The 11,956-nt window shown below is 36.8% G+C and overlaps 1 protein-coding gene across 2 annotated transcripts; it reads left to right on the top strand.

The window, feature by feature from the left end:
* The first annotated feature begins 322 nt into the window (after positions 1 to 322).
* On the top strand, positions 323 to 11,506 carry LOC147865467 (chromatin remodeling protein EBS-like). 2 transcript variants are annotated; one of them, XM_087318284.1, is made up of 5 exons: positions 323 to 475; positions 1,547 to 1,889; positions 1,999 to 2,067; positions 5,322 to 5,538; positions 11,408 to 11,506. In XM_087318284.1, the coding sequence occupies exons 1-5, from the start codon at positions 403 to 405 to the stop codon at positions 11,432 to 11,434; spliced, it is 729 nt and encodes a 242-aa protein (XP_087174410.1). In that variant the 5' UTR covers positions 323 to 402; the 3' UTR covers positions 11,435 to 11,506. The 2 variants fall into 2 exon arrangements, with proteins under 2 accessions (XP_087174410.1, XP_087174411.1); XM_087318285.1 differs by lacking the exons at positions 1,999 to 2,067; positions 5,322 to 5,538; positions 11,408 to 11,506 and having other exon boundaries at positions 1,547 to 1,893.
* Positions 11,507 to 11,956: the final 450 nt, after the last annotated feature.

The following is an 11,956-nucleotide window of genomic DNA, read 5'->3' as shown; positions in this document are numbered from 1 at the left end:
GGTTGATGGCGAGTTTGGTGGTGTGCGCCCATTAGACACGTTGGCACCCATCAACAGGGGGGCATGGGGGGCGGGATTGGGAGTGTGTAAATTAGCTAGTAAATAACTATACTTAGCAATACTAATTAATAGAGATAGATAGATAGATACATACATACATACATACATACATACATACATATGTAGATGTATCATGTATGTAGTAGGAGAGATGGATGGATGGGATGATGTCAACTCATATTTTGAATCGAAGCACCGCCCCCCCCCCCCCCCCCCTCTCTCCCTCTCTTCTTCTTCTTCTTCTTCTTCTTTCGTTCAGAAGCCCTCTCCTCCCTTATGGTTCAGTGTTCCAAACCCTAACAGCTTCTGTTCTTCTGTCGGGGGCCTCTCTCATGCTCCCGCATGGCCAAATCCAAGCCTGTTAAGAAGGTCCTCGACTCCTACGTCATCAAAGGAACTCACAAGGTCGCTAAAGGCAAGTCTCTCTCTCTCTCTCTCTCTCTCTCTCTCTCTCTCTCCTCGTCTTCCTTCTGTTCTTTTTCTTCTTCTTCTTTTGCATGAGAAACAAATCCCTCGAAATTCTGCAGTATCCAAGGAAACTCGTGTCTGCTAGAAATTCTACATTGTTGCAGAGCTTGCTCAGAGTTGGAGCAAATTGCAAAGTTCCAGTTTTTCTGAATTCCGATATCCTGATTAGTCCTTCACTGTCTGGATTTTTTTTTCTTTGACGAAGTGGTTCGAAACTGAGACACACTCACGTGAGCGAGGAATAGGAATCCCGATTTGTTGCTTTAACTCATTATCTGAAAAAAATATCTCCTTTCCCTGAGATCATGAGTTCAATTCCTAATATCTGCATTGATGTACAAGTCCTTTATCGTTAGACAGGCACTCTAAAAAACCTGTTTTTTTTCAACCAATCTATTTACTACCTACCTAGTAGAGGTCTTTGCCATGGTTATTCTTGAATTTCAGTTGGTTCACGTTTGTGTACAAATTGTACCAAAAATATAGTTTCACAAAGATAAATAAATAATATGCAAGGGAAATGAAGATGCTGGAATGTACGAGTAAAGAATCTTAGGCACTAAGAATACATTATACCTCTTACTTATGTCATCCATAGTATTCTCAGTTAAAAATTATGTAAACTTCACAAATTCTAGTTCTATGACCAACAACATATACTATCCTTTTGGATTAGATAAGGTCAAAGATTCTTCAATGTCTGTCTTTTGTATTTCTAGCCTGTAAAAATACATTACACCGTGAAACTATGGGGTTTTATGCATATATATCTCACAAAACATGAGCGCAATGAAGATAAACATGTACAATTGAACTGGTTTAGAGAAGGAAAAAGATTTTTGGGATGTTGACTTTTCGTATATTTATTCAGTTGAAAGTTCAATATGCCTCTTATCTCATGGATGTGTTTTTTCCTAAAAAAGCATCTAATATGTTCTGAAAAACACCCAAGACCTTTTGAAAGCACACTTTATCAATGAACAAAATCTTATGAAATTGATGATGATGATGCAAGCAGTTGGTGACTGTGTTTTGCTACGAGCTTCGGACCCAAAAAATCCACCTTATGTTGCAAGACTTGAGAAGATTGAAGCTGATCACAAAAACAATATCAAAGTTCACGTGAGATGGTACTACCGTCCAGAGGAGTCCATGGGAGGACGTCGACAGTTTCATGGCGCAAAAGAGCTTTTCTTATCGGACCATTATGATATCCAAAGTGGGGACACTGTGGAAGGAAAGTGCACCGTCCACACTTTCAAGAGCTATACAAAACTCGATAGTGTTGGCGCTGAGGATTACTTTTGCAGATTTGACTACAAAGCTAGCACAGGAGCATTCACTCCTGACAGAGTGGCTGTGTAAACATCTTACTAACTTAACCTCAGATTTCTTAATTTACTATCCAGTCTTGTTAATTAAGAGCTTGGAAATTTTCCACTTTTACCCTTTGACTGTCTTGGGATCCAGATACTGTAAGTGTGAAATGCCCTACAATCCGGACGATTTGATGGTGCAATGCGAATCTTGCAAGGATTGGTAAATACACTCTTTTGCTTTTTGGAAATCTAGGAGATGCATCATGCAATATAAATGATTGATAAGTACCTCATTTTTTTCTCGCTGTAAGCGAAAACATGTTCATGCATGTATATTTGTCTTGCATGATTATAACCACATGCATTTGAGCATGGGTTATCTTATTCATATTTTTGCTCTGATGAGGTAAGTTCGAATCTTGGATATTTTTATGTTCAAAGATTGTAAATCCGTTGAATACAAGTCACAGCCAGCGATAAGCAGTGGTCTGGTTTGGAAATCAAACCAAACTGTTAAAAAACATTTGAAACCTAAACCAAACCAAACTACAAACCCATTAAACTTAACCATTTAAGAAATCATCAAACCTAAATTGAACTGTTTATTAGATTGTCAAACCGAAACCATTCAAATCGAAACTGGTTTGCAGTTTGCAAAAAAATTTATTCTTTGGCATATGCGAACATTACTGGAAATCTAAGACCTATTAATGCTGTAGTTACAACTTTGATGCAGCTATTGATGAAACTAGGGCTTCAGTACACTAATATTTTATATGTTGCACAGCATTAAACTTGGCTTAGGCTAAACACTTGCCATTGATTATTTTCTTGCTCCACCACACAAACTAATCGTGTCTCACCACCATTTATGCCATATGTAGTAGTTATGCACATGATGCTTGCAAAACCATATCAAGAATCATTGCCATTTGTAATTTCTCTCATGCATATTAAAGATCATTCACATAAAGATCATGGATGTTAAGCTTTGATTTTTGTTTCAGTATGGATAATCTCAAGTCACCTACAATAGATGCTAACCTATTTTTGTTTCGTCTCTCATAGATGTTAACGTACATTTCTTTTGTTCACATCTCTCTTCTGTCATGTTAGACTGCCCATTTCCAACTTGTCGGGTGGATCAAGCTTTACCAAGTTCAACACACCTGTTCCCAAGTTGTGGGGGAACTATTTTATTTGTTACCTATGCTTGATACCCTGCAGCAACATCTCTTGTGAGAGAACTTGAATTTTATGGTGCTGCAGCCATCATTGCTCCATGATCCCAAACTACCTTGTTGCCATGGCTCACCTTATGCATCTTCATCATCTGTCTTTGCTACTACTTCCTGCTGTCTGCCTTGCAACTGCTTTGTTCCATATTCATTCTGTCACATATTCCGTTTATCATAATCACATATTCGTTCTGTCATCCCAAGTTCCTTTTTAGCTGTTATTGGGTTTTTTCATTTCCTCATTGCAATCTCATAGGAATTCTAATAATGGTATCCCTTCCAAGCCTTTATTCCATGATAGTTATAGGATTCCATAAGCCAGATTATAATAACAATTCCCTTTAATGTAAACTATGCAATTATCATTTGGATAAGTCGACTGTTCATATCGGGCATGGGTTCACATTTGGATACTCGGGATAACTCTGCATTGGGATTCATCCCTCATGGTTCACATTTGTATAAGTTCATGTTGAAAAATGATTTGTAGATTCTTAGCCATAATCATTACTATCTGCTTATCATGATTGTAGAATATAGATTCAAGGCCTCTTGATCAACTTCATCAGAGCCAAACATTTCTCCATGCAAGTGTTTTCTCAGTGGTGGTGAGCTCACCACAATAGAAGAAATGATTCTTTGATACCAATATTAGAATCTCAATGGTCAGCAGGATGGCTATTCCACCCACCCAATGATATGATTGATATAAGGCTTAGGGTTTACAGTTTATAATAAAACTGTTTACTGTGGTCTTTAGGATTTGAGCTCAATCTTATTTTATTTTCTTCAACTGGTTATAATTAAAGAAAAACTGAACGGAACACCAGGCTTTGGGGCAGTTGGTATATTAACTTACTTGTTTAGGAGCAATCTAGCTTCCTGGATTACAAACATAATGCTCCTTTGATTCAACATCACAATGTTCCTATGATTACAACTGGCAGAAACAATCCTCCGCACCCTTTTCTGAGGCTGATTGATGTCATCTCTATATCTAGTTTGATGATATAGTTTATCACTTTCTTCTCTATTCCAATTCTGTCCAATCCTGTCCATGAAGGCTGCATAGGAATTGGGATAGTGCATCTATACTCATGTCACATGAGTGGAACGGATCATGCATTTGAACATATCACCATTATGGGGCCTCCGGATTTGCCAAACGCTTTGATGATATCAATGCTTGGCTTGGGTATATTAACATTGGCAGGCCCCAAATCCCAGCTTGAACAATCAGTATTGGGGCTACTCACATCTGAGCATGGACAATCGGATGAGGCATGAATTATTTGAACCATATCTATCATGTGGCCAATCATCAAAATCTATGGCTGTTCCAAATTTTCTTGAGCTATCATGTCCACTAAGACTCCTTAGAGAGGAGACTCTGTTAAATGTTGATCAAACAGTAACCACCTTGTCCATGGTCTTTAAATTGTATATGCACAACTGTCTCTGAAGGGTCCACATCAGTAAAGTCGAGCAAAGGCTTGCTCCATAATGGAAACTGATGTATGCGAAATTGCTCAAATAAAATAGCAGCCAATATATAGGCCACTCAGTTAATGCTATGCTCTCTCATCTTACAAAGTAAGATAGTGTTCTAGTTTGAGCATGCTCATGCATTTCTATTGCTAGTGCATACTTTGTAACTTATTATTATTATCTTGTAAAGTATAAACATATCCTCTCTCTCCCTTGTGGATACAGTTTTTAGCATGAAAAGTCTCTGTATCTGTGACTTAAAAGTGTCAGCATACATATAAACCTATTTTATCAATAGTCATAGTAACCAGATGATTAGGAATGTGATGTGCAAATGGACTGCCCTAAACTTAAATATGCATATAAGAAGGATTGTTATGAGTTTCTTGTATTGCATTTTGTTTAGCCTTTTGTAGATCCTTAGCTGCTGCCTTTTCATGTTGGAGATAGGGAGCTATAACAGCTAGTTCAATGGGATAAAGTTTCTTAAGTTTTAACCAATAAATGGCACGCTATTGGTTAGCCTTTTCATATAATAACTTTGCTGTATATATAAATGTAGAAACCCATCACTGTTTTATGAAAAACTAGTGTAAAATTCTTGTACTGTTGGATATTCATGATTTGTGATATTGATCTTTTATGGGTTGATTGATACATAAACAGGTTCTATCTTTCTATATGAACTTGGCTAATTCTTACCTTCTCTAACAAGTTTGATTTATTATGTTTGTGCATAATGATGCAGGTTCCATCCTACATGCATGAACCTGAGCCAAGAACAAGTGAAAAAAATGGACCTCTACATTTGTCCAGAATGTGATGATCAGGAAAATGATAATAAGAAGCTGGAAAATGGGGAAGAAGCTTCACCAAAGGATGAATCACATGCATTAGTTACTGATTCTATTTCTCAAAATAGGGAAAAGAAAACTCAAAAACAGATTCCAAGCTCAGAGACGAAGGTACGCCTTCTTAACAATACTTCTCATTATTATGTAACAAATAATTCAGCTGATACCAACTAGTTCTGTGAGATCCAATATATGATGAAATGCATAATCACATTGATGCTTTTTATTTTCGTACAATAACTTCATTAAATTGAAGAATAGTTTTCCTCAAGTTCCTCATGCAATTTCATGCGCCTTAGATATATTTGTGTGGAAAGGGAGGAGACTTCTAAGTTCCTCAAGTATTTTGTGTATTAGATTGGGAATGTCTCTATTTAAGGGATTCTAAATGATCAAGTAGAGATTCACAAATGGAAGTTTGTCAAAAATAAGCTTGCATCCTTTGATATTTATGTCTCTTTTGGATCTTTCAATAAACTAGATAAGGTAAACACCGTAGCAAGGAGAGGATTTGCACACTCCAATATCAAATACTAGGTTTGAAGCATTATGCATAAGGATGATTCAAAAAACACTCCGCAGCCTGCAACACATTGTCCCATTCAAGAGCAAGATAACATTCTTGACTTTGTTGATATCGTCTAAGTTCCTTTGGAAGGAAACTTGATGCCAATTATTCAATGACCAGAGTATCTCTCTATTGTCACATTGGCCCTTTGACATGAAAATCAACTGAATCTTTTTTTGTCTCTACAAACCCCACGAGAGCATGGATGGACTTCAAGAAAATGCAAAGTTTCCTTGATATCCAAAAATAACTACATATTGCAACCATAGAATGAACCATGCGTATCATACGTGCATTCGCATTCGAGAATGATGCAATTAAACGTGTATGGTAAATCATCTCAAAGTTGGATTGGATTGACTATGGTCTATATTATATATTGATTCACTCTCAATCCCAATAAGTGGACTCTAATCCATTGTGAACCACCAACATATGTATGGTGGCAATATTTGCATTGTATCACATGCATACCTTTGGGATGCTTCTTAAGAATCAAGACATCTTTATCATCCTCACTTTAGAACTTTACAAAAAAATGAGTATGAACTATAGAGATTGAATCAAAATATGTCATTATAAATTATAATCAAACGTTCAAAAATTCATAAAACGTATATTCGAGAATATGAAGAAAACATGACATAGGTAGTAGTAGCATAACAACTTACCACTAGGGTGAGCTAATTTCTAATAATAAAGAAAGAAAAAAAAGGAACATGACACTAACATAAAATTGTGGCATGACACTAGCAAGAGGATATGAAAAAGTTGGGAATTGAACCCAAAACACAAGCAATAGTAGCATGGCTACTTACCACTAGGTTGAGCTTATTTCTAATAGTAAGAAGATAAAAGAAAAGGAAAAAACTAATATAACACTAACATAAAATTTTGCTATGACATGGTACTAACGAGAGAGAGACGAGAAAATTGACATGGTGCTAACGAGAGAGAGAGATGAGAAAATTGGGAATTGAACCCAAGACATAGACAGCAAAAGCATGACTCCTTACCACTAGGGTAAGCTGAATTTGTAATGATTAAATGAAAAAAAAGGAAAAAAAAGGAGCATGCATTTTCCCCTTTTCAAACATTTGAATGCTTGCACGAACACGAATATTACGTTCTATGATTGCAACAATAAAAAATCAGTCATTGGCATTTCTAACTATACGACTATTTGTGGATAATGCTAAATTGAAAGGCAAATCTATGTTAATTAAGGTAGACTTGGAGATCATCCTTGTTGGTATGCTAAAATGCAATAGTGATGGTCACATGGGATAAATATTAATGCACTACCCTTGCTTCAATATAGCTTGGATTGTCCACACTTGGACATGACCAAAGTGTAAAAGAATAGAGTGATCCAAATTGATACCATTAAATTGGATAATGAAGAACGGAGATCAGCCCCATCATATATGTTCATAGGAAGATGATCCTCTATAAGGCTCTCTTTCGACTCTCATTGCTAGATGGCTGTATCATAGACCCCTCTATATGGGCAAACATCCATCTCATACACTATAATGTGATGGGGCAACTTAGTGAAGGCAGCATGAGGATTAGGGTTTAGGTCAAAAACAAAGAGGGAGAGAGTTTGAGTGAGAGACAAATGGAGAGAGAGAGAGATGCACACTGTCTTGGGTACAAAGAGTGTACCTCTTTTTTGGTTTTTTAGATATTATGTATATACAAGTCAAAAGTGTGCTACGAGTGCGTTCACACTCGTGCACTAATAAAAGGCACGATGGCCCTTTATTCCCAACACTTAGAATCTCTACATGTTATCGTAGAGTTTGTGATATGTGCGTCGAACCGCCAGGGTATGAACGAGGAGAGTTCTTAATTAATGAAAAGGGAGAGAGACGAGCATGGACAAGAGATGGAGATTGTGTATAATTCAAGAAGCAAAGAGTATATGATAAAAATATTATTTATTAAGTTATAATATTCAGCTGTAAGAACAACACCTTGTTTCTGCCAAACTTTGGCTTGAACCCTTGACTTCTATCTTGAGAGATGAGAAACTTTCAAAATGAGCTAGCTTTATCTCTTGATTACTAACCAATGTATTTTTTTTCTTGATTGATAGATGCCTACATTCATCTTTTCCTTCTCCTTATGTAGGTGTTCGAACAAGAATGTATGTGATGGGTGAGTGCCTATGATGCATGCAATGCATGTAATGTATGATTGCCACTTGATACACATGTGCTACGTTGTTGTATAGTGATGCAACCAATTGATGCCACCATGATGCCACACTTGCCCCAACTACAACCAAGCATCCCGACTTGGTTCGATGACCCAACACTCCTTGGAGATCCACCTGATTCAACTCGTTGGAATTGATTTACATTCTAGTCTTGAGTTTCTTTAGTATTATTGTTATTAGGGATTTATATGCATTATTCTATTGGAACAAATATTGTATAGTTGAAACCATCTAATGTACTGCATGTGCGTTATATAGCTTCTCAACATGTGTGCCACATGGCCCACATGCAAAAGTGTTAATTTAGTATAAGAAGGGAAGGGATTATTGTCAAGGGGGGACAATCAAAGAAACATATATTGCAAAGGGTTCTCTTTCTTTTGGGCAATAGAGATTTTTCTAGTGGCTTTCTTTCTTCTTCCACGTTTGAGGGTTAGCTGTGTAGGGTGTTTTGTTCATAACTCTCAACTCTGACGTCCGTTTTCATCGTTCTATAGCTCGTTGGAAAGCGCGTTCCAAGGCTTTCCAACCTATTCTGCACACTTAATTTGGTTACATCTATGAAACATTATAACGATTTTCGTCTTCATGGGTAGGGGCGGAAGCTACTTTCGGCTCGGCTTCCTACTCTTTCCTTTCTTCCTCTTATTTTCACTCTCCTGGTTCAGAACCCCAGTGGTTCCACCCGGACACGCAAATTTCTTTGACACGACAACATGTGATGCATGACAGCCATGTTGCTCATCTGAGTGACCATGTATGCAATACTGCATAAGACATAGTTATACACATGAGAATTGGAACTTGAGAAAATTTATCCTAACGGTTGATACTTGGTGATTGATAGTGAGGTTATAGGTTTGAGCCTCACAAATGTCACATGCTATCATATTTAAATTTGGTTTTATATCGTGAAGCAACTGCTTCACGACAACATCAATTAGAGATTGAGGCAAAGATACACATGCAAATCTTTGAAAGTATGGATCTACCAATTGTGCAATTGGTACGTGCTGAATCAGAGGAACACTATGTGCCACTTTATCGTTTTAGTGAAATAAGGTAGGGAGATAACACTAACTCTTTGAACAAGGCTAAGGTAATGGACTGTCCTTGCTTATCCTGTCTCCATAATGTCTTTGACATAATGCATACCAGCTATCTTATCACCTACTTGTATCTCATGTTTTTACAAAATATAAATATGAATAACCTCTGAATTGTTCGTAGGATCGTCTTCTGGATAAACCCACCTAAGGTCAATAACTCGACCTCTTCCACCAACTGGAACTTTCAAGCAACTTTCTCTTGCCACAAATCAAGAGACAGATGGAAGTTGTTGGATGGCAATACAACCCCAAAACCTTATTGCCAAAGAACCATCATGACCTTATTTAGTACCATGATTCTTCATTTGACAAGTCAATCAAGGGCTAAACAAGTAGGTCTCAACCACAACATTCAAAAACAGTTACAATAGATTGGCAATAACAATCTGTCATGCACATAGACCATGGTTCCATCACCCTTGTTATCAGCAAATGAATATTATTATAGCCTGACACCAAATGTGACTTCCTCATGTCAAAGACATGTCCATCTTGGATCCTCCCACATTAGATCTTTGATCTTTTGGAGTCATAAAGTTTCAGTCCATCTAAACTCAGAATGCAAAGTGTTTTGATAACAAGAATATCTTTTACCTCAGACAGTTTAACAAATGTAGTCTGATTTGTTTTGGTTTGTTTTTCTCAAGGATGAGACACCATTTTAAGATTTTATCTCTTGTTCGGTCGCATAGACCATTTTTGGACTCTTAAAAAACATCAATGCATTTCTTTCTCTTACGGTGATTAGAATTTAAGCAGGACATCTAATTGGACACTTGGTGGTAAGACCAATGTTTCGTCTGAGAATGGACAAAAGACTCTCAATAAAGACCATCTTCTGACATTGGTTAGAATTAGTTTCCTAGTTAGAAGAATCTAAATGAGATCTATCCTTTGTATCAAATAATTGTTTGGCCAACTGTGTATTTCATCACGTTAGCTCTGAATGGAAACAACCAGATACCTTTGATGAAAACAGACCTCTACCACCTATGGCATTTCGCCATCGCAACAATTCTCATCTTCTATTTCTCCAGTTACTTTGCAAAACACCCCTTTGGAATCTTCTCCACTTGAAGGCTGTGCTCTCTTGCTTAATATTGGCTTCATGGGTTTGTTGCATTGATGCTAGATGTTTTACTAGCAAATGCTTTCAGAAAAAAATTGTTTTTGACAAACATATGTAGTAACCAGTTGCCAACTATATGCAGTTGTGTTGGCACACCCTCATAAGGTTGATGTTCTGTAATTTGTGCATTATCTGAAAGGGACGAACACATCCTTATTTGTTTTGTCAGATCTGCTAAATAGCTCTCAGTACATGGAAACTAAATGCGCATTACAAAATGGGGAAATGCATGTTTTTAACGGACACAAACTATAACTTGCATAAAGATGATCAGAAAGAAACTTCGTTTTGTATTGCACTTTCTCACCTTCAATCACATCCAAATTACCTTTAAATGAACTGCCTAACCACCTATAATGTTTATGGCTTCTTTTTACCTAATATTTAACTATCTTTTTCCTCTTTCATAAGAGGGCACATCGTGATTTGAGAGAAAAGATTGTCTGCTTTTACTCTTTTGCGTTAGCCACTGACCACTCTGAGGTCAGTGGTTCAAGATACCTCCAAATGTTATGTTTTGGCTTGACTAGAGATTGAGGGAGAGTTCCAAGTGAAGGGCAGCTTAAAAGGTCTTCAACATGTGCAATAAGGGCTATATATCATAATGTAGAGAAAGGGGTCATACTCTGGTGACATTTTCATAGGGAGTGAGCAATCAGAGTTAGGCCAAGTTTACCCATTGGAAGAGACAGTACATGACTCCAAAAAGGACAGAACGTCAAATGGATAGAGCTACTCTACTGTATGTGTGTTTTACATTGTTGCAAATCACAAATCACTCTTTAAGGACTTACATGGATAGAGCTACACCAAATCTGGATATATATGACTAGATACGTGAGAAAGTTTGTCGTTTTCTGTGATAATTATTATTGCATTTTCATGGTTTTGCAATATAAGTTGCAATTTTGGTGGTGGTTAACTGAGTCCTCTGTGGCATCTCATTTCAGCCAGAAATAAAGAAGCGAAAGAGATAACTCATAAGAACCAAGTTGGGGGAGATTTTTAATGATAAATTTTTTTGAGATAACTTGCAAATTACACCAAATCTGGATATATATGACTAGATATGTGAGAAAGTTTGTCGTTTTCTGTGATAATTATTATTGCATTTTCATGGTTTTGCAATATAAGTTGTAAATTTTGGTGGTGGTTAACTGAGTCCTCTGTGGCATCTCATTTCAGCCAGAAATAAAGAAGCGAAAGAGATAACTCATAAGAACCAAGTTGGGGGAGATTTTTAATGATAAATTTTTTTGAGATAACTTGCAAATTTCCAAGAAATGATACCGAGAAGAGTTCAGATCTGTATATCAAGCTATGAGGCTAGAAATATTGGCCTTATACAGTATGTTACAACATCTATTCTATATTTCTAGCTACTTTTGCTTTGCCTATAGTGGTTTTATATTGAATTTCTTTTGTTTCTTGTAGTGATTCAAATCTATTAGTGTTCCTAGCGTTAAAACTACTGAAGCTAGAACTCAGCATCGTGTTAT

Source organism: Azolla caroliniana, unplaced genomic scaffold (genome assembly GCF_043228905.1).
Source record: "Azolla caroliniana isolate FFs.n. ecotype wild unplaced genomic scaffold, voAzoCaro1.0.p SCAF_4, whole genome shotgun sequence".
Taxonomy (NCBI): domain Eukaryota; kingdom Viridiplantae; phylum Streptophyta; class Polypodiopsida; order Salviniales; family Salviniaceae; genus Azolla; species Azolla caroliniana.
The sequence above is the reverse complement of the archived record's forward strand: the minus strand, read 5'-3'. Positions and strand labels throughout refer to the sequence as shown.

Coding starts and splice junctions, on each gene's coding strand:
- LOC147865467 (XM_087318284.1), top strand. CDS start 403: ATGGCCAAATCCAAGCCTGTTAAGAAGGTCCTCGACTCCTACGTCATC. Junction 476..1,546: donor AACTCACAAGGTCGCTAAAG/GCAAGTCTCTCT, acceptor TGATGCAAGCAG/TTGGTGACTGTGTTTTGCTA. Junction 1,890..1,998: donor ACTCCTGACAGAGTGGCTGT/GTAAACATCTTA, acceptor CTTGGGATCCAG/ATACTGTAAGTGTGAAATGC.